The 23,768-nt window shown below is 42.9% G+C and overlaps 1 protein-coding gene across 1 annotated transcript in view; it reads right to left on the minus strand.

The window, feature by feature from the left end:
• Positions 1-6,508: 6,508 nt before the first annotated feature.
• slc5a2 (solute carrier family 5 member 2) overlaps positions 6,509-23,768 on the minus strand; it is a 40,819-nt gene continuing 23,559 nt past the window's right edge. The window contains exons 9-15 of the mRNA XM_080210934.1: positions 21,925-22,060; positions 14,231-14,338; positions 11,439-11,589; positions 11,065-11,233; positions 8,533-8,748; positions 7,599-7,737; positions 6,509-6,763 (exon numbers count right to left, since the gene is read on the minus strand). Of these exons, the coding sequence (XP_080067060.1) occupies positions 6,549-6,763; positions 7,599-7,737; positions 8,533-8,748; positions 11,065-11,233; positions 11,439-11,589; positions 14,231-14,338; positions 21,925-22,060 (1,134 nt within the window). The 3' untranslated portion in view covers positions 6,509-6,548. The remainder of the gene's footprint in view (positions 6,764-7,598; positions 7,738-8,532; positions 8,749-11,064; positions 11,234-11,438; positions 11,590-14,230; positions 14,339-21,924; positions 22,061-23,768) is intronic.

The following is a 23,768-nucleotide window of genomic DNA, read 5'->3' on the forward strand; positions in this document are numbered from 1 at the left end:
AACCGAATGCATTGAGGAAGTTTGTAGAATACATTGTGATAACCAGACCAACAAGAGGCTGCACTTATACCAGTGCCCAGTGAGTGTATCATTTTGCAAATATAGTATAAAAATGAAGGGCTAATGAACTGTGAAGGGTGGGGGAGGGGTTTGGAGTGATAGACATCAAGAAGATGTCAGATAAGGTCATGAGAAATAGAAGCAGGAGTAGGCCATTCGGTCCATCAAAACTGTTCCACTATTCAATAAGGTCACAGCTGGTTACATTGTGGCCTTAACTGCTTAACAACCTAAAACTCGGCCGCGAACGTATTTGATGATTGAGTATCCACTACTCTCTGGGGAAGAGAATTCCCAAGAATTCCAGTGACCCCAATGAGAGAAGAAATTCCTCCTCATTTCCGTCAGATGCCTGATGTTTAAACTCTGCCTCCTGGTTCTAGATTTCTTGCCTCCTGGTTCTAAGTTCCCCAATTAGAGGAGAAATCCACTCTGTCTCTCTGAGTTTTAACTAGCCAGTTCAGCTGCGTTACTGTTTGATCTGAGACTACACTACTGGATACAGTGGTGGATGCAGATTCAGTGGTAACTTTCAAAAGGGAATTGGATAAAGTCTTGAAGAGAAAACAATTGCAGAACTGGAGGAACAAACGAGAGACTGCGGTTTTGGATATCTCCTTCAAAGCAACAGGCATGTTGGACTGAATGGCCTCCTTCCGTGTTGTATCATTGGCACAGTGGTTAGCACTGCTGCCTCACAGCACCAGGGATCCGGGTTCAATTCTGGCCTCGGATAAGTCTCCGCGTGGAGTTTGCACATTCTCCCCATGTCTGTGGGTTTCCTTTGGGGGCTCCCGTTTCCTCCCACATTCCAAAGATGTGCATAGCATCCCTACAATGCAAAAGGAGGCCATTCAGCCCATTGAGCTTGCATTGACAACAATCCCGCCCAAGCTCTATCCCCGTAACCCACACATTTACCTTGCCAGTCCCCCTGATACTAAGGAGCAATTTAACATGGCCAATTGACCTAATCCACATATTTTTGGACTGTGGGAGGACCTGGAGAAAACGCACGTAGACACACAGACAATGTGCAAACTCCAGACTGTCACCCAAGGCTGAAATCGAACAGGGTCCCTGATGCTGTGAGGCAGCAGTGTTAACCACTGTGCTGCCCTGTGGAGGGTCAGTGGGATTATTGGGAATTCTCTTCTCCAGGTTAGGTTGATTGGCCACAGTAAATTGTCCCTTAGTGTCAGTGAGGTTAGCAGGAAACATATGTGGAGTTATGGGGATAGGGCCTGGGTGGGATTGTTGTCGGTGCAGGCTTGATGGGTTAAATAGCCTCCTTCTGTGCTGTAGGGATTCTACCTCTTTATCAAAGATGTAATAGAACAATATATAGAAACTGGAACCATCGGAAAGATTTCAGAAGGAAAGGTTAAGCTTGACAATTTCATTGAATTCTTTGAAGAAGTAACAGGAATACTCAATAAGGTTAATGCAACATATTTGAATTTTCAAATGGTTTTTCAATGCATAGTACACTCATTATAAATATCAGTGCATGTGGAGTCAGCAGAAAGGCAGAAGAATTGATGTCAAGGTGGCCACAAAACAGAAAACAAAAGTGGACTTTGAGGGCAGTTACACAGACTGGCAAAAAGCAGGAAGTTGTCTTTTGGGAATTGGCTCTGGGACCATCATTGCTCCCTAGTTACAAACCTGATTGGGATTTGGGAGTTGGATGTACTTTAGGAATTTGTGAATGACACCAAATTAGGTGATATAGTTAATAGGAAGTAAGACAGCAACAATATACAAGAATATATTAGTAAACTTGCAGCATGGCAGGTTTATTAGAAATTGAATATCAATATAGATGATGAGTGGCACAATTTTGATATTAAAGGCAGCACCAGGGACATTGGTGTATTAAAATTACACAATCCCTTGGTTTATTTCTGGAGAGATAGCATTGAAAAGCAGGTAGTCATGTTAAACATGTATATATCATGTTAAACATATATATATGCTTGGAGCACTGGGTACAGTTCCAGTCTCCATATTATGAAAAGGATGTGAGGGTTTCATGAAAGTACAAAAAAATCAAGATACTAGAACTGAAAGGTGGACATTAAAAGCTTTTAACTCTGAAAAGCAGAAGGCTGAGAACAACTTAAGACGTCTTTAAAATTATGAAGAGGCTGGACAGGGGATCCAGAGAGCTGTTTCCACTTGGAGAGGATTCAAGAATTAGGGCTGTTAAGTATGAGATGCTCAAATGCAGTAGGGAATTCAGGAGAAATCTCTTTGCCCATTTACTGGTAAGTATGCAGATTGAGAGACCACAAGGAGTTCTGAGGCCAGTAGCATAGCTGTATTTAAGGGGAAGCTAGATTTGCACATGAAGGTGAAATTAATAGCAGGCTGTGCTGCTGAACTTTGACGAAGAGGGGTGAGAGGAACCTCATGTGGAGCATAAATGCTAACACAGGAGAATTGGTTCAAATGCCCTGTTTCTGTACTGTAGACTCAATATAACTTGAGTCTATGGTACTAAATACTTCAAAAATGAGTTATGTCTGCAAAGAGTAAAATTAAGTAAATGAATGGAACAAACTCACTGTCTGTTGGCACAACTATATGCTTTTATTTAAAATGTTTTTTGTCATTGCAATTCTTTGAAATCAATAAAAACAGCTCCATGTCATCTGTTTTTGCAGTAGTTCTTTGGTTACTGTCGAGACCTAGCTTTACTTGAATTTAACAACTGCAGGTTGAATAGTGGTTCTCACATATACCAAACTGGGGATCTTGACTTTGCAGGTGAGATTTTCTCAGCTGACACTGAGGTTCAGCAAGAATGGGTCTCAATGATCCAGGCTTTCTAAACTCCATAAAGTTGGAAAGTGGACGTATCCAAGAGGATGCGCTACAGGAACGCTCAATAATCTCACACACTGACCTCATGGGAAAATGCCTGGGAATTTTCAACTTCCAATAGCCAATTTCCTCTGTTTCCCAGGAACCTCTGAAAAAGCCTCCACCTCTGAGCTAGAGTCAGAGGCCAAGCAGCAGGTTGCTAACCTTTACACGCATGGGGGACCACATTTCAATTTTTCTCTCACTCAAGGGACTCAAGGCACTCACAATGTTAAAATGGCGGTGCGGACTCATTGAGGTGGGGCCTAGGGGTGGGGTATAGGTGACAGTCGGTGGGGGTGGGAAGGGGGTCTCACTGAGACATTGCATTGGGATCCAGTCAGAGCAGGAGGAAGGCCAGTGATTGGGTGGTCAGACAGGGGTAGGTGGGGTCTCATCGTGGTGAGGCAGGGGAAATCTTCACTGATGGGGGTGGGAGGGCAGAAGATCGGATAGTGCAGGACAGGGGGGAGTTATTCAGGGCAGGACAGTGAATGGATGGGGGGGATGCAATCGGGCCATGGGAAATTGGGGGAGGGGACAGCACTGCAGGGTTCTTGGGCTGACCAGCAACTTGCAGGCTGACAGCTTGGGGCCACTGTGCATGCGCAGAGACCTGCTGGTATCCAGTGTGAAACCCCTGAAATTTCATGATAATCATGCAGGTGACCTCTGCATTGCACAGAGTGTGGGCGATTCTAGTGTGAACTCCCACTGCATGAATTATTCCAGTTTTCCCACAGATTCGACACTTGGAACTTTTTTGGAAGAATCCTGACCAATATCTTCCTGGCTGCTGGCTTAGACTGAAATCCACTCTACACTTGCTCCTTCTGGAGCGCACTTCAATCTAGATCCCGTTTACCTGATGCAATAATGCTCACCTCTACCTCTGCCTCAGCCCATCTTCAGCTGAAATCCTAAACCATATCTTTATTACATCCAGATTCAGCCATTCCAATTCTTTTATTGGCTAATCACCCTCCATGAACATAAGCTTATCCATAACTTTTCTGTCTCTATCCTAACTTAGAACAGGTTCTGTTCACCATCACCTGTGTGCTTGCTGACCTACATTAGTGTCCAGCTCAACAATGCCTAGAGGGTTAAGCAGGGTTCAAAACTATGAATGATTTTTATAAGGCGAGTTGTGGAAAATCTGTTTAATTGTTTAGTGAGTCAGTAACTGAGGTACATAAAATTATGATAATCACCAGAAGAGCAAGGAGAGCACTTAAAAGAATTGTTTTTACATTAAACTTGACAAGTAATGCTGGCAATGTCTAACAAGTGATTGATCCATGAAAAATGCAGGTAGAGACCCAAAATAGGCGCAAGGTAGAGGCCCAGCACAGGTATATTTAGCAATTATCAGTATGTTGTGTATTGAATCAGTGTGTCAAAATCACCACAACATGGTTCCCACTGTACCCCCTATCTCACTCCTCCCCAATCCAGTGGTTAATGTATCAGGCAGACTTGCTCTTCACTTTTGCTACTAATTGGCTGGTTTGCTGCCTCATTATACTGTGTAGGAAGAGAAAAATCAGAGAATCATAGAATCTCTATAGTGCAGAAGAGGTCATTCGGCCTGTCGGATCTGCACAGACCCTCTGACACTATATCCTGCGTAGGCCCTCTCCCCCTGCCCTATTCCAGTAATCCCACATATTTACCATGGCTAATACCCCCAATCTACACATCTTGAGACACTAAAGGCCAATTTAGGATGGCCAATCTACCTAACCTGCACATCTTTGGACTGTGGGAGGAAACTGGAGCACCCAGAGGAAACCCATGCAGACGCGGGGTGAATGTGCAAACTCCACACACATAGTGACTCATGGCTGGAGTTGAACCAGGGTCCCTGGAGTTGTGAGGCAGCAGTGCTAACCACTGCGTCACTATGCCACCATGGAGGACAATGAAGAGAGAAATGAAGGGAAGAAGGAAGAGGGAAATCAATGGGCAGTGAAGGGGTGATAAGTGGCAGACTGAAGAGGCAGACTTGTCGAATAAAAAGGAACAAAAAGGATTCCCTGCTCAAAATATTTCAAACTTACCTCAGTTTGATGAAAGGTTATACAACTGAAGCATAATCTCTGTTTCTTTTTCTCCCTATAAATGCTAACTGACCTGCTGAGTATTTCCAGAATTTTCTGTTTCTGTATAAGATTCTTGTTTTGCAAGGGGACAAATTGAACTGGATTGGAGAGGGAGAAGAGTATGAGAGGAACTCAAGGTTTTGGAAGTGGGGTGTGCATGGTGGGGTAAACTCTATTTGTGAGGTGATAGAGTTACTAATGGAGTGGCAGAGATGGGATAGAGATTAGGAATAAGGGAGAGTAAATGTAGTGACTCAGATTAAAGACTTCTCATTATTCTGTTGGAAATCCAAGTATAAATTGATTTTCCATTCAAAGTCTAATAATTGAGAAATACAAAAGTTCTTAAAATGACTAGTATAAGGATTTAGACTTGTATAGCATCTTTTATGATCACAAATCCCAAAATGCTTTGCAGCCAAGTAAATAATTTTGAAGTAAATTCACTCTTGTGATGTAGGAATTGTGGCAGTTCATTTTCAGCTAACAAAGTTCCACAAAGGCCAATGGATAATTGTCAGGTAATCTATTTTAGTGTGGTTAACTGAGAGATACATTTTGTTTAAAGTTTATTTCTTAGTGTCACAAGTAGGCTTACATTAACACTGCAATGAAGTTACTGTGAAAATCCTCTAGTCATCACACTCTGGTGCCTGTCCAGGTGCACTGAGGGCGAATTTAGCATGGCAAATGCACTTAACCAGTACATCTTCTGGACTGTGGGAGGAAGCCGGAGCAGCCGGAGGAAACTCACAAGGACATGGGGAATGGGTGCAGACTCCACACAGTCAACGACCCAAGCCAGGAATCAAACCCAATTTTCTGGCACTGGCCAGAACTTCACTTCCCTTCTTCGGATAGTGACTTTGGATTGTTTACATCTATCTGAGAAGGCACTGAGAAATGTGGATTAGGGTTCACGTCTCATCTAAAATGCAACACTTAATTGTGAGTATTGATTATATGTTCAAGTCTTGGAGTGTGGTTTGAACCCACAACCTTTTGACTCAGTGTCACACGTGTTACAATTGAACCAAAGCTGAAACAAAATACACCATTTTAATGAAGACATTCAAAATGTTTCCAGGAGTGTTTTCCCCTTGGAATTTCCCCTTCAATTTTTTTGTTCCTTATGCTTTTCCAGCCATCCACGGCAACATACTGTCCATATGTACAGATCAAAAAAAGCATGTATGCGCAACTAATTGCTTTTAACTTGTCCAGGCTGGTCTTGAATTTCTAGATTTTTGCGGGGTGGGGTGAGTGATAAAAGCTTCTTTGAACCTATTGGTGAACTATTGCTGGTTTTCTGGGTTAGATCTATAAAGGAGATAGGCAGAACATAGCTTGAAAATTCCGTAGGTCCAACAACAGGCTTAACATATATAGGCCCAAGGAATAGGTGTGATGATTTCCCTGGAGAAAACCTTCTTTAAACCTGTTCAACAACTGTAAAATTGTTTAAATTAAGAGACTTTAGTTTTGAGAGACAATAAACTTACTATATTTTAATTTTTAAGCATAAAAGGCCCACAGAAAGATGGCGACACACATCATGATAATTGCATTTACATTAACTACAGTACTCCAGATCTTATTCTCACTGATGTCTGTCATTTTCCTCATGGCTTCTACCTTCTCCTCTTCTGTTTGCTCTGGCTCTGGCTCTGAGCTAATGCCACAAAACCAGCTGGAGCAACGGACAAAGGCATTTTTCTTTTTCTTTGGTTCTACAAATGAAACATAAATAATGCATTGCTTACTGGTTGTTGTTTAAATCTAAAGTTCAAACATTGGACGCATTAAAATTTCTCATTTCTAAAGTTAGAACATTGGATCCATTCAGATGATGCTTCCCATATCGAACATTAGGTGTTGATTCCACCTTATACCCAACTTCACCCAGTTGGCACCGAGTATATTCAGCCTGGGATTGTTTAGCTTTCATCCGCATAATCTAACCTCCTCCCCCATCATCTACTTCACTAGCTAGTTGAGTGCCTCAGGTGACATTTCTATGGTTCCGTCAGCTTAGAAAACCATCATATTCCATACAACATTCTCTGTGTACTACAGAATCTTTCCAATGTTTTGAAGCTGTTTCTGGACACAACATTCAATCCTTTAGCTGAACTCAGATCCACGTTTGTTACTATGTGTCTGATCACATTCCTTCTAATCTCTTGTCTCATAAGGGACTCATCATAATCATTCTCTAATTCTGTGCTCACAGTCAAAGTTATATTTTTAAATGAAAAGAAGAAATGCTGGAAAATCTCAGCAGGTCTGGCAGCATCTGTAAGAGGGGAAAAGTGCTGATGTTTACAGTCCAGCTCAAAGCTCAAAGGCATAGAAAATGGGAGATATTTATACTATTGGGTGAGGGAATGAAAGGTGAATCATAGTCACAAAAACAAGGGGAAAGGCTGCTAATGGCAGCCCATAGAGAGAATACTTTTAAATTCTCATTTCACTCAACATTTTAAATAATTCTTGCACAATCTTCTCTCTCCCTTTCCTTCCCACCATGTGGTGTTAGTAACTCCTGACTTCTAGATTGAGTACCTGTTGTTACTGGATGCTTGTCGATGGTGCCATTTTCTGCTTCTTCTTGTGTTTTGATCTTCGGCTTGATCTCATCCACAATATCCAAGTCAATCCTCTTCTCTCGGCTAAAGCGGAGACTGTAAACCAGACGATGCAACTGGAGGATCAAATAGCTACATGTTAGTTTAACTTGCTTCAGTCAATAACTCTGGCAAAGCAATCCACAGTGACATGTCCCATCTACTGAGGACAGCACGGTGGCACAGTTGTTAGTACTGCTGCTTCACAGCTCCAGAAAGCTGTTTGTTTCCAGCCTCGATTGACCATCTGTGTGGAATTTACACATTATTTCTGTGTCTGTGTGGGTTTCCTCTGGGTGCTCCAGATTCCTCCCACAGTCCAAAGATGTGTGGGTTAGGTTAATTGGCCATGATAAATTGCCCCTTAGTGTCAAGGGCATAAGCAGGGTAAATACATGGAGTTATGAGGGTAGGGTGTATGTAAGTGGGATTGTTGTTGGGGCAGGCCTGATGGGCCAAATGGCCTCCTTCTGAACTGTAGGGATTCTATGATTCTATTGTCTCAACATCCTTCCTGTACAGTTGCTAAGTAGTGCAAAACTTGAATATTGCTGAAAAGATAGACATGATGATGAAACTTATCATTCTGCACTCATCAGGACAAATACAAGAATGTCAAATTTCAAATGATTACAATTCTTACTCCAGGAGATAAGTGGGAGCTGATTAGTAGGCAAGAGACTCCAATAGGCTGAGGTGTTGCCATGGAGAAAGGAACAGGGAACTTGAAGACATGCCACACTTAGGGATAATTCAGACAGAGACAAACACAAGGAAAGAGAAACTGTATGAGGTAAAAATATAGAGAAATACATTCCCAACCTTTACTCATTATGAACTGGTAACCGCCATTTCCATCCCCCAGAACTCACATGCTTGTCATCAATCGGTGAAGTGCAGAAGGAGATAATCAGGACAAGCAAACATGTACAGCTGAACAGGATGATTGCAAAGTGCAGGTAGTGGATTCCACAGAAGATGAAAGGGCAGGAGGATGGGAAGATGCAGCTGCCCGTTCCGTAGACAAATTCAGCAATCATCCGACACAGCCCCATGGCCAGGCCCCCAATCAGGCCCCAGAAAGCACCCTGTAGGAATAAGAAACAAGAAACCACTCACAACTAGTACTGAATATGTTAAACAACAACTAACTAATGCTGAATTCATTATCTACTATTCAATAGGATACCATAGTGCAAAAGAAGGCCATTTGGCCCATCAGGTCTGCACTGACAACAATCCCACCTTATCCCTGTAACTCCATGTATTTACCTTGACACTAGGGGGCAATTTATATGGCTAATCAACCTAACCTGCACATCTTTGGACTGTGGGAGGAAAATGGAACAACCGGAGGAAATCCACGCAGACGCAGGGAAAATATGCAAACTCCACACAGACAGTGACCTGAGACCAGAATTGAACCCTGTGCCACTATGCTATCCAAATCTAATAACTAGTTTGTAATTTATTTCAGGCAAGTATTTCCTGATGCAAACTGGATCATATTGTCCATGTATAGGGGGAATGGCTATCACAGTGCATGTTTGAATCCAGCTTCAAGTGATTGGGTATCAGAATGTGATGGATGCACTCTCCTTCCACCTCCAGCATGAATCCAATCCTAATTTACTCAAACACTGAAACTTTGGGAATCCCAAGCCATAAGTACAACTATAGAGTGGAGCTTCCACACGCTACAGCAATGTGGACATTGATCTTGTGGGGACTTTCTGGGATCAATTAATTGTAATGTTGAAGGTTGGTTGTTGTATTCACCCTGTTGTTGATTGAAGAGTTAAGTGGAGGAGTGCATAAATGGTCACAAGTGCAAAATGTGCCGAATGGCCTACTTCTGCACTTTAGGGATTCTATGATTTTCTTTGATCTCTAAGTGTAGTCAAGCTTAAAAGCTGACAGTTTCATTAGAGTCGAAGGTATGTCGACAGTACATGTTTCCATGCAAAAGAATTTGTGTAGTATTTTGGGCCAGAGGACACAGAAAGGACATGCTTGGCATGGCTGCGTTACTCTGTATGTCATTTACAAGGAGATAATTCTGAGATGATACAGGGGGACCTGAGGGAGTATAAGGAAGTAGCTGGAAAGGTATATGAACATACCTACATATAAATTAGAAGCAGGAGTAGGCCACCTCAGCCCCTCGAGTCTGCTATGCCATTAAATAAGCTCATGGCTGATCTGATTGTAACTCCTTCCAACCCCCAATTATCTTTCATTCCCTTTTTTAAAACAAGAATCCAGCTACCTCTCCCTTCAAAATATTCAAAGACTCTGCTTCCACTTGGAAGAGAAATCACCTTCCGCTGAGAGAACAAATTTCTCCTCATCTCTGCCTTCAATGAGCACCCCTTTTCTTAAACAGTAACCTGTAGTACTGGAATCTCCCACCCGGGGGAACATTGTCTCCACATCTACAAAATCAAGATTCCTCGGGATCTTAAAGGTTTCAATCAAATCGCCTCTTACTCTTCTAAACTTCAGTGGATACAAACCTAACCTATCCCACCTTTCCTCATAATGCAACCCACCCATTTCTGGTATTAGTCTAGGAAACCTTCTCTGAACTGCTTTGAATGCATTTTCCTTAAGTAAGGTGCCCAACACTGTACACAATACTCCAGATGTGGTCTCACTAAAACAACTGCAGCATAACTTCCCTACTTCTGTAATCACTTCTCCTCCCATAATTGATCTATCTGTTAGCTTTCCTAATTACTTGCTGTCCTACCCTTTGTGATTCATACACCAGGACATATAGACTTTCGGAATCAGAGCTCTGCAAGCTCTCACCATTTAGACTCTTCCTACCAAAATGGACAATTTCACATTGTATTCGTTTTCCAGGTCTTTTCCCATCCACTTAACCTATCTGTATCCCTTTGTACCCTCCTTATGTTCTCTTCACAACTTACTTTCTTTTCTATCTTTGCACCATCAGCAAATTTAGCAAACGTCCCTTCAACTGAGAAAAATGTTCTGCAATCGCTTCAGTCAAATCTGAGAGTTCAGTCTGAGAGTGTGTTAGAATAAAGGCTGTGGACTCAATCTTTCCTGGTTAGATAAGTTCTGCCAACAACTCATTTTGCCCTGAGAAGAAGCGTAACGCTGGCATGCCTGAGCTGCATTTCAAATTCTGAGGTCTGTCATTAGAACTACACCACCTCCTTCCAAAAATAATCAGAAAATGTTGGATGTCTTTAACGGATGTTTAATGAATGAGGCATTCCACTGTGGATGTGCTTGATGGAGCTTCAGTTTCTATTGGACTGGTGTTATATCTGACCTCGGAATGCTAGCTTTAGATGGATGGACAGTCTAGAGATGAATATGAAAATTCACTCTTTCAATTGCTTTTCAACTGGATCAGAATGGCTACTTACCGGTTCGTTGGTTCTCTTCACAAAGACACCCAGCAGGACAACTGCACCAATGGGAGGTGCAAGGTAGCTGGTGATAGATTGGATGTAGTCAAACAGTTGCCCACTCTGTGCTGCCTGAACCACAGGGATCCATCCAATGCTGATTGCGACAATACAGAGAATCCACACCCTGAGGAAGAGAAGAAATTATGCGTGTTTCACTGGTTCAGGTTCAATTATTATTTATATGACAAGGACCAACCAGCTGGATTCTGAAGAGTGGGGGAAGGGAGGGGTGGCAGGAATGCTAAGATCTTTCAGGATGGGCTACGTGGCTGCTCTAGTCTACAACTATCTTGCAAAACATTTCCCAGGATCTGGTAATGATTACTCACCTGCCAACAATCATCAACTCTTTGCTGCTAGCCTGTTTCCGGAACCTTGCCCAGATGTCCATGGTGAAGAGCGTGCTGCTGCTGTTGAAGATGGAAGCTAATGAGCTCATGAGAGCTGCTAACATCACGGCAAGCATCAGGCCACGTAATCCTGTCCAGAGACACACACAGCACATTCAAGTGATAATGGATTTGGGACCTTAGGGAATAGCTGGGCATATTCAGAGTAGACATGGCAGGCAACAGTAAGATACACTGGTGGAAATATTGTGCAACAGTAGGATTAATAGAGGAGACACACTGAAGAACAGAGAGATCTATAGAGTAGATACACTGGGGAACGGTGAGATCTATAGAGGGGACATACTGGGGAACAGTGAAATCTATAGAGGGGGCACACTGAGAGACACTGAGATCTATAGAGAGGACATGTTGGGATCAGTAAGATCTATCGAGGAGACACACTGGGGGACAGTGAGATCTATAGAGGGAACATGTTCGATCAGGGAGATCAGTAGAGGAGACACACTGAGGAATAGTGAGATCTATGGAGGGAACACACTGGGGAATGGTGATACCTATAGGGGAGACACACTGGAGAACAGTGAGAACTATACAGGGGACACACTGGGGAACTGAGATCTTCAGAAGGGACATACTGGGGGACAAGAAGATCTATAGAGACCACACCCTGAAGAACGTTGAGATCTATAGAGGAGACACACTGGGGAATGGTGAGATCTATAGAGGGACACATTGGGGAACAGTAAATTCTATGGGGAGACACACTGGGGAACAGTGAGATCTAGAGTGGACACATTGGGGAACAGGGAGATCTATGGAGGAGACACACTGGGGAATATTGAAATCTATAGAGGGGACACACTGGGGAAGGGGGAGATCTGTAGAGGGCACACACTGGGGAACAATGGGAGATATGAAAGAAGACCAAAGCTGTTTATTGTATTCCACTGATAGCAGTGGAATATACACAGGAAACACGGTGGAAAGAGTAAAATATGTAGAGGAGATCTCCAATTTCCATTTAGAGTTAAAACATAAGTAGAAAGCCAAAGTCCAGAAAACATGACTGAGATTAAGAAAATATCAGAGGCTGATGTAAGTTTGGGAGTATTAATATGGTGGCAGCAAATTTGGATTTTAATAATTAGTGAATTATTAGAGAGGGGAAATTAGGAGTTTCTGGTTTGAGTTTCTCTGAAAAAAATGAATGTAAGTTAGAGAATGAGCAAGTTTATCTCAATGAGAAGCTATACCAGGCAGATTGGGAAAGGTCAAAGTACCTATGCCATGGTCTCAGTCTTGCTTAAGCTATGTGGAAGGGCATTACAATTGGCTCCAGTGACTTTGTGTGGGGATACGATAAGAATTTGCTCCTGATCATTGTCCAGTGGCTCCTGCTGGAAAGTGTTCCATTTGTCAATATTGGCTGAGGAGAGATCATGATCAACTGCGATTTTCCCCATGATGGGATAACCTCCCTTGCACATGTCCACTGAGGAAAGAGGTGGTCAATGCCTGCAGAGCCAGTGGTGTGTGGGTTTCCTCTGGGCGCTCCAGTTTCCTTCCACATTCCAAAGATATGCAGGTTCATAGCATCCCTACAGTGCAGAAGGAGGCCATTCAGCCCATTAAGCCTGCACAGACAACAATCCCACCCAGCCCATTAAATCTGTAACCCTGTGTATTTACCCTGCTAATCACCCTGACACTAAGGGGCAATTTAGCATGGCCAATCAACCTAATCTGCACATCTTTGGAGTGTGGGAGGAACCGGAGCACCCAGAGGAAACTCACGTAGACATGGGGAGAATGCGCAAACTCCACACACACAGTTACCCGAGGCCGGAATTGAATTGAACCCGGGTCCCTGTGTTGTGAGGCAGCAATGCTAACTATTGTGCCACTGTGCCATCCAAAGTAACATAGCAAGACACACTGTAAATTGAAGGAGAAAAAGACTTAGCAAATGCAGGAGACACATTCAAAATGGAAAAAAACTAATAAAAGGCAAGTAAAGAATTTACATGGTCCACCATTAATAAGAAATCAATCAAATAAAAAGCTTCCAATAAATAAAAGCAGAAAGTGCAGTAAACATTCAGTAGATCTGGCAGCATCTTGGAGAGAGTTCTTAACGAATGGTTTTAAGAGCAATTGCTTCCATGTCAAACTGCACAGGCAGAATCAATACAGCTCAGTGCAAGCATAAAGTAAAGATAATAGTATAGTTGAGAAAGGGTGACACAGTGGCACAGTAGTTAGCACTGCTGCCTCACAGATTGAGGGATATGGGTTTGATTCCTGGCTTGGGTCACTGCCTGTGTGGAGTCTGCATGTTTTCCTGATGACTGTGTGCATTTCCTCTGGGTTCTCCAGTTTCCTCCCACAAAGATGTGTGGGTTAGGTTGATTGGCCATGCTAAATTGCCACTTAGAGTCCTGGAATGCATAGGTCAGAGGGATCTGGGGGGTAAATCTGTGGGGTTATGGGGATAGAGCCTGGATGGGATTGTAGTTGGTGCAGACTTGATGGGTTGAATGGCCCCCTTCTGCGCTGTAGGGATTCTATGAAAGAGCTTTAGTGATAGAGAAGGCCACAGATTAATTTCCAACTACGGCCCTCCTTAATGTATCTCTGGAGCAGAGAACAGATGTCCAACTTTACAAAACATTTCAAAAAAAACCAAAGATAAATTTTGAGTTGAGAGAGGATACAGGGAAGAGGAAGTATGGATGATGAGCTATTTGGAGCTTGGATTTATTACTTACCATTGGGCATCAGTGCAACCACCAGCTTTGGGTAAGCAATGTTCGAACAGCCAACTGGAGTGCCGCAGATTAATTCACATTCCTCTGGTACAACGCACGCAACCTCATCTGTGGGAAAAAACTGAAGCATTAGAATGAGTCTCATGGGTTTTCCAAATTTGTCCCTAATTAATATCTTCAAATTCAAGGATCCTTCACCTTTTTTGTTTCTGAGGCTTGTCCTCCCTGTAATAAAAATTTCCGCAGACCCCCATGTAACACTGCAGGAGTAATTTTCCTGTATAAAAATTAACTGTTCAATTAAACATTTATCAATTAGTCTTTTTGTTTGCTCAACATAACGTTTGCTGTTGTTGCTGATCAAAAATTTTGACAAGATATGTTTAGTTTATTTACTAGTCACAAGTAGGCTTACATTCACACTACAATGAAGTTACTGTGAAAATTCCCTAGTCGCCACACTCCAACGCCTGTTCGGCTACACTGAGGAGCAATTTGTCATGGCCAAAGCACCTAATCAACACATCTTTGGACTCTGGGAGGAAACTGGAGCATCCGGGAGAAAACCCATGCAGACATGGGGAGAATGCGCAAACTCAGCACAGACAGTGACCCAAGCTGGGAATCGAACCCGGATCCTTGATGCTGTGAGGCAACAGTGCTAACCACTCTACCACCATGCTGCCCCATAGTGATATATGGTGGCATTGTCAACAGAATTAGTGAAAAATGGGGAATTAATTAACCAAAAAAATTGGAAATAAATATTCAGTAATTTAGTCTGATAAGGGAAATGGTTAACTGCAAACCTGGGAAAAGCTGTAAAAATTGGTAAACAGTGTGAAATCTGAGAATAGAATAATACCTGCAGAGACAAAATACAAATGGGAAATAGTTAGTCATAAAAAAGGAAAAAATAAACCAAAACATTCAGAAGTTAACAAAAGGCAGGGGAAGTGGTTAATCACAAACTGAAAAGAATCTGAAATGGGAAATGATTAATCAAGTGCCTTCCTGAAAAGAATACTGCCCTCTGTGGGTAAGAGCCTCAAATGACCTAGGTCAATGGGTTCTATTTGTGCATTACCCCTTCCTACCCAATTAACATAACTATAGTCAGAGATATATTGTTGAGGAGCTCCAAGCACAGTGTTCTCTGGAATTGTCTTGTTGCATGGTTGGCTCTGTCACATGCTATTTGGCTGCATTCTCCCCAGCTGAGGAAGGAAAGGTGATGAAATGTTGACTCCATTTCTGGACTGACTGCACCAGGGCTAATTTTCCAGTAATCACTTTGGGTCAGAACACTGGATCTCTTCTGGATAGATGATAGCTGGTGAAGGGGCTTACTTACTAAGGTGTGTGTGGGAGGGGGGATGGGGGGGGTGGGGAGCGGACGGTTAGGAGGTGTGAGAGGGGACGGCGAGCAGGGCAATCCTGTGTGGCTGCTGTGACTGTAGTAAAATGGATAAATCCACAGGCTGGGTGGCCAGGGCAAGCCAGGAAAAAGGGACGCACTGATACCTGAACAAATCCTAACAGGCCACTGGAAATCAGGTGGCAGTTCTAAAAACCTATCGAGGATGATCTGTTAAACTGTGGGGTTCAAAGCCATTTGAGGGTTCACTAGTCACCTTGCCTTGGTGATTAATACTCAGTTGACCAATTGGTATGATTTTCCCCAGAATTCTGTGTCCAACTTGGTCCCCTTAAAAATGTCTCACAGACCCCCATGGACCCACAGACTCCCCACAGTATTAAGGACCACTGTACAAATGTACCCTATTAAGATTGGCATATTGCATCAGAAGCTGATCAACTATTAGCATTAGTTAGGCAGAATAAAGATCACTACCCCATCAAATATTGCCAGGTTAAAGTTGGCGCAGTTCACATACAGAACAAAGGCTCCTCTACATTGTCCTGTTGAACAGTCCCAGGTTAAGAACAGCTTAAAGTTAAAGTTTATTTATTAGTCACAAGTAGGCTTACATTAACACTGCAACAAACTTACTGTCAAAATTCCCTAGTTACCACACTCCCGTACCTGTTCAGGTACACTGAGGGAGAATTTAGCATGGGAAATCCACTTAACCAGTATATCTTTCAGATTGTGGGAGGAAACCAGAGCACCCGGAGAAAATCTGCACAGACGCAGAGAGAACATATGAACTCCATACAGACAGTGACCCAATGCCGAGAATTGAACCCAGATCCCTAGCACTGTGAGGCAAGCAGTGCTAACCACTCTGCCACGTGCTGCCCTAGATTAGATACTGACTAAGTCTCCTTTTAAGTTGCAAGTGAGATTTATCCCCATCCTTGGCAAAATCCCCCTTTACTGTTTCCAAAACAAGTTTCTGGACAAAATACTGAAGCTTCTGCTATGACGTATTCAGGGTGGAGAGAAACATAATGAGAAATTGAGATTACAAGAAGAACTGTGATGATTCAAATTTCAAGTTAACAATTTGGTGCAGAGACGCTCTGGAGATTCAGTTCGGCACTTTGGCAGAAATAATAGTAGGAGAGATTACTATTTAAAGGGCGAAAAGCTGCAGCATGCTACGGTGCAGAGGGACCTCGGGGTCCTTGTGCATGAGTTGCAAAAACCCAGTCTGCAGGTGCAGCAGGTGATCAAGAAGGCGAATGGGATGCTGGCCTTTATAGCGAGGGGGGTAGAATATAAAAGCAGGGAGGTCTTGCTGCAACTGTACAGGGCACTGGTGAGGCTGCAGCTGGAGTACTGTGTGCAGTTTTGGTCGCTGCACTTGTGCAAGGATATTTTGGCCTTGGAGGGAGTGCAGAGGAGGTTCACTAGGCTGATACCGGAGATGAGGGGGTTAGACTATGAAGAGAGACTAAATAGACTGGGTCTGTACTCGTTGGAGTTCAGAAGGATGAGGGGGGATCTTATAGAGACGTATAAGATAATGAAAGGGATGGATAGGGTAGAGGTAGAGAGATTCTTCCTGCTCAGAAAGGACAACAGGACTAGAGGGCACAGCCTCAAGATAATGGGGGGGGGGGGTGCAGTTTAGAACGGAGTTGAGGAGGAACTTCTTCACTCAAAGGGTGGTGAATCTCTGGAATTCTCTGCCCGTTGAAGTGGTGGAGGCTACCTCGCCAAATATATTTAAGACACGGGTAGATAGGTTTTTGACAGACAAGGCGATTAAGGGTTATGGGGAGAAAGCGGGAAAGTGGAACTTTCAAAGGGCTCGAAGGGCTAGATGGCCTACTCCTGCTCCTATTTCTTATGTTCTTATGTTTAAGTTGCTAATGCTGTAACAAAGGAGATATAGTTCAAGATTCTTTAGAAATCAGATTTTTATTGTTTTAAAATTAAAGTACTGGTTCTAATGAGCCAGTTTAAATTCTTGCTGGGATAGCTGGTCATCTTTCTTATCATGCATGGGATGTAGGCATCACTGGCAAGGCCAGCATTTATTGGCCTTCCCTAATTGCCCTTAGAATGGTAGAGAACAACCACATATGATGTCTACAGTGCTGTTAGGGAGGGAATTCCAGGATTATGACTCAGCGACAGTGAAGGAACGGTGAAATAATTCCAGTCAGGATGGTGTGCGACATGGAGAGAAACTTTCAGTTGATGGTGCTCCCACAAATTTACTGCCCTTGCATTTCCGAATGGTAGAGATCATATGCTGGCAAAGGAACCTTGGCAACTTACACTGCATCTTGTAGATGGTACACATTGCTGCCACTGCACACAAATGGTAGAAGGAATGAATGTTTAATGTGGTGGATAGGGTGCCAACCAAAAGGCCTGCTTTGAGCTGGACAATGTCGAACTTCTTGAGTGTTGTTGGAGTTGCACTCATCCAGGCAAGTGAAGCGTATTCCATCACACTCCTGGCTTGTGCCTTGTAGCTGCATAGGATGGGATTTTACAGCCTTGCTCAAGTGAGACTGGAAATTCCCACCTGAGGTCAACGGACATTTCCGTTGTCTCCTCCTCGCCCGCTTTGATTCCATGGTGGGTGGGTGGGGTGATAACCTTATAGAGTTAGGACGTGAGTTATTGGCCACAGGATTTGCAACCTCTGATCTCCTCTTGGAGCCACAGAAATTATATGATTTCAAACAATGGAGAGTTTTCCTTCCAGTTCCCCTTGACCTCAATTTTGCTCAGGCTCTTTGGTGCCGCATTTGGTCAAATGCTGCCTTGATGCCATGGGCGGGCATCTTACCTCACCTTCGTAATTCAGCTCTTTTGCCCATTTTTGGACTAAGGCTGTAATGAGGTTTGGCGCCAAGTGGTCTTAGAGGAACCCAAACTGTGCGTGCGTGGGTGTGCAGGTCATGGCAGAGTAAGTGCCTCTTTGGGGGTCTTGTCAATGACATCTTATTTGCTGATGATGGAGTGGAGGCTGTGGCGACAATTGGCTGGATTGGATTCATCCTGCTTCTTTATACTCTTAGGGATCATTTTTATAGTGCTTTCCTAGAGAAATGTGTTTCTAAAGTGTGTGATCTTTGTGGCTGGGACATACCTGAACACTTTTCCACATTGTCAGGCAGATGGCAGTGTTGTAGCTGAATGAAATAACCTGCAGCACAGTTAGTTTGGGAGCACAAACAAACCTTCAGTAATATTAGGATGTTGTCAGGGCTCACAGCCTTTGTGGCGTCCAGTGCCTTCTGCCATTTTTTGACATCATATAAAGTGAATCAAATCAACTGAATACTGACATTGATGATGGTGGGGGAGGGTGGGATGCTTAGGAGGAAGTCAAAATAAATGATGCACTTGACACTTCAGGCTGAAGATGTTTGCAAATGCTTCTGCTTCGTTTTTGCCCTGACGTGTGGGATTTGCCCATTGAGGATGGGGAGGGAGATTCTTTTTCTGATTAGTTGTTTAATTTGCCTGTGCCAATCACAATAAGATGTGGCAGGACTACAGAACTTCAATTTGATCCGTTATCTCTGTTTGTAGCTTGCTGCTTCCTCTATTTACCATGTATATCACTTCTGTCACTTTTGTCACTTCCCCAAGCCTTGCCAGCAACCATTTTCCACCTCACTGATCCACAGAGGTAAAGGCAAAACAGCTTCCAAATCAGCTACTTTGAAAGCTTCCAGCGTAGCATCTTAACTCTGCACTTCTAATTCCTGTGGGGCACACAGCAAGAGTAGGCCATTTGGACATCCAAGTCTGCTCTGCCATTTAATAAGATCATTTCTGATCTGATAGTAAGCTCAAATCTACATCCCACTAACCCCCAGTAAACTATTAACCCCATGCTTACCAAGAATCTATTCACCTCTGCCTTAAAAATATTTAGAGTCTCTGCTTCCACCACCTTTTCGGGAACAGAGTTCCAAAGACTGGTCCCTTATTTTTAAACAGTGACCCCTCTAGTTCTAGATTCCCCATAAGGGAACATCCTTGGCACATCCAGCCTGTAAAGATCCCTCAGGGCCTTATGGGTGAAATATGCCCGTCCTACCCACCCTGGGCATTGTAGCGGGTGGGGCAGGCCATTCAAAGGTCTGTTGACTCAAGGCAGGATTTTTTGGTCTAGGGGTGAGTGCAGCTGGAAATTCCTGCCCAATATGTTTCAATCAAGTCACTGCTTATTTTCTAAACTCCAGCAGATGCAAGCTAAACCTGTCCACCCTTTCCTTGTAAGACAATCCACCCATTCCAGGTATTAGTCAGGTAAACCTTCTCTGAACTGCTTCCAAATGCATTAACATCTTTCCAAATATAAGGAGACCAACACTGTACACAGTTATCCAGATATGGTCTTACTTGTACCCTGTATAACTGAAGTATAACTTTCCTACTTTTGTATTCAATCCCCCTCACAATAAATGATAACATTCTGTTGGCTTTCCTAATTACTTGCTTTTGTTATTCAGGCACTAAGACACCCACATCCCTCTCCTACTCAGAGCTCTGCAATCTCTTGCCATTTAGATAATATGCTTCCCTTTTATTCTTCTTGCCAAAATGAACAATTTCACATTTTCCCACATTATACTCCATTTGCCAGAACTTTGCCCACTCAGTTAACCTATCTATATTTTCTTGTAGCCTTGTTACACTCTCTTGACAACTTACTTTCCTATCTACTCTTGTGTCATCAGCAAACTTGGCAACCATCCCATTCATCCCTTCATCCAAGTCATTTATATAAATTGTAAACAGTTGAGATTCTAGCACTGATCCCTGTGACACACCACTTGTTACATCTTGCCAACCTGAAAAAGACCTATTTATGCTTACTTTCTGCTTTCTATTAGCTAGTCAATCCTCCATCCTTACCAACATGTTATGCCTATAACATGGGCTTTTATTTTCCACAGTAACCTTTGATGTGGCACCTTATCAAATGCATTCTAGAAATCTAAGTCCAGTACATCCACCAGTTCCCCTTTAACCACAGCACATGTTAATTCTTCCGAGAACTCCAGTAAGTTGGTTAAACATGATTTCCCTTTCATGAAACTATGTTGCCTCTGCCTGATCAGCTTGAACTTATCCAAGTGCCTTTCTGTAGCTTCTTTAATAATTGCCTCTAACATTTTCCCCATGACAGATATTAAGCTAATTGGCCTTTAGTTTCCTGCTTTCGGTCTCCCTTTCTATTCAAATAATGGAGTTACAATTGCTATCTTCTAATCTAATGGGACATTCCCTGAATCTAGAGGGTTTGGGGAAATTAAAACCAAAGCATCAGCTATTTCACTAATCATTTCTTATAAGACCCTGGGTGAAGTCCATTAGGACCAGGGTTCTATTCAGCCTGCAGCTCCGATAATTTGCTCAGTACCATTTCCTGAGTTCCTCCCTCACTTCCATTCCCTGACTTGTAGATTTTTATTAATTTGAATCCTGCACAAGGAGCCACGTGCATCTCCTGTCATAGGAGTAAAAATCTGAAATTTCCTTCAGCTGGGAACAGAAAGGAGTGGTATTTCAGGTCTCTGGGCCCAGTCTGCTGTGTACAGTATCAGATGGTGTGACATCAGGTGACCAGGTACAGCGCTTAGATCCACTGGAACTTCAAACATAGAATCATAGGATCATAGAATCCTACAGAGCAGAAGGAGGCCATTCGGCCCATTGAGCCTGAACCGACAACAATCCCACCCAGTCCCTATACCCCTAGCCCCACATATTTATCCTGTTAGTCCTCCTGACACTAAAGGCAATTTAGCATGGCCAATCAACCTAACCTGCACATCTTTTGGATTGTGGGAGGAAACCGGAGCATCTGGAGGAAGCCCATGCAGTTACGGGGAGAATATGCAAACACCACACAAAGGCAGTCACCCGAGGCTGGAATTGAACCCGGGTCCCTGGTGCTGTGAGGCAACAGTGCTAACCACTGCACCACCGTGCCACCCAAAGTTGTTCAAAGTTCCCTGCTCCCACCAAAGAGAAAAACAGAGATTAGAAAGTTACAGGTTTGAAGATGGTAATTGATGCAAACCCATCAATATCATTCTGTGGTAGTGAGTGTGTGAGCAGGTGGCTGGGTGGGGTTTGAGTGGTGAGCGGGTATTGGTGAGCCACATTTATTTAAGTTGTCGTATTTGAAGATAATGTATTTGGGGTTCTACAAGTCCACTTCAATAATCCACCAGCATTGGTTTCCATGTCCATTAACAAGAATAATTGTCTCGGGACAAATAGGCATTTGATTCAGAAAACTTACTTGGGTAAAGTATTCGACTGATCATGCCTGGCATGACCATCAGATACATGGGCAATAGTTTTATGTAACCACATAGGACACAACCAGCCTTCACATGCGTCAGGTTCTTAGCAGCAAGACAACGTTGAATGATGACCTGGAAATGTAGAGCAGCAACTATTAGAAATATCTTAGCAGAAGGGGTTCAAATGTTAATCCTAGAGTATTCAAAAATAACTGCTGGCATCAGATATTCCCAGCACGCACAGTATGGATTAGATACAACCTCAAAGTCTCCCTCTGTATTATTCTGTCAAGCACCTTGCATTGAGGTACAGCAAAGGTTTGATAATATTCCATCTACTCTGTCCCATCAAGCACAATGACCCTGATTTTGGAGGGGGAGCACTATTTAATGTAATTATCACCCCATTCACCCTCACCTCCCATTTCCCATCCTCACAAAATGAGTTTATCAATTTTATGCCAAATTTGAGGCCGTTTAGTCCTTCACAATATTTCCTGCCTTTGCCCCAGCCTCACTTTCCAAGTCTGGTGAAAACCTGATGTGACCTCAGGTTTGAGGATTCCAACACTCTTCTCGTTGGTTCCAAAACTCCTCTCTACCCACATTCCAATTCATTCAGGCTTCTCTTACCCACATCCTGCCTCCCTTATCTATCATTCAATCTTTACTGCTCTCACCTTTAATCCCTGTGCATTACCTCTGTCCTTCCTCAAGGCATATATCTCCTCTGGTCTTAGGGCTCATCTATCACTTCTGGGCATAGTCTCACACATTTTACCCCTGTTCTGACAAATGTCACCATATAATTCACCTGAATGCACATCATCCTTCTTTGCTGCCCTTATCATCCTCCATTACCTCCTATGCCTTCAATTTTAAATCCTTGTGCCTGATTTCAAATCTTGCAACATCCTTCATCCTCCTAATTTGCCAATCTCTTGAGGCTCTGCATTCCTGCACCATACACCAATCTTTTGAGTCTGCATTAATATGTTTCTGCCCTCCCATCATCACGAATGCAGTCTTCAGTTATCATTCCACATACATTGGCACCTTCTCCCTAAAGACCAGCTCCATTTTCATAAATTCTCTCCTTTCCTCCTCAAAGTCCATTTAACAAATTTCACTATCAATCACCTTTTTATAAATGTGTCATTATGACCTCCATAGATCTCTATAATGTTTGAAAATAAATTAAAACTTCCTATTAATGACCAAAGGACAACATAACAAGATTTCACATTTTAAGACTTTCATTGTAACAAAAGACTGAAAGCACATTTGACCAAACACTATCTTTGTCAGTGAAGTATATTTTAAACCATATTAAAAAAAAATCCCCTCTCACTTTTTGCACAACCAGAAACACAATTCTCAGATATAGTTTATACGGTCCTTTAAGTCTCAGAATCTGTCCAAGGTGATTCTTAGCTCCCCAAGAGTTCACTTTGGTCTTTTCAATCGAGTGCGAGCTCCTACCCATGTTCCTTCATGGTGACCCAGAACATCTTGCTACTGTTAGTTGCTCTCTCACTCTAGAATTTGGTAGACTTACCTTGTGAGTTCTCAGGAATATCTTAGACCTTTCCCCTCTCAAAGTCCATCACATGGCAATGTGAATCACATGGGCCTTATATTCATGTAGAAATGCTGATTAGCTATCCTTGAAGCCCCAAATCTATTATTTTGGAAATCAAATGGACAGTTGCACTATTGTTTACAACCTAATATTTTCAACATTTTTCTAAGATTTTTGAGACTCATAATCGATCCACTGTTAGTAAACAATGTCATTGTCTTCAAGTGTACGTACTTCGCACTTTATTCCCTATAAAAC

Source organism: Carcharhinus amblyrhynchos, chromosome 23 (genome assembly GCF_965287045.1).
Source record: "Carcharhinus amblyrhynchos chromosome 23, sCarAmb.v2.hapA, whole genome shotgun sequence".
In the NCBI taxonomy this organism is placed as follows: domain Eukaryota; kingdom Metazoa; phylum Chordata; class Chondrichthyes; order Carcharhiniformes; family Carcharhinidae; genus Carcharhinus; species Carcharhinus amblyrhynchos.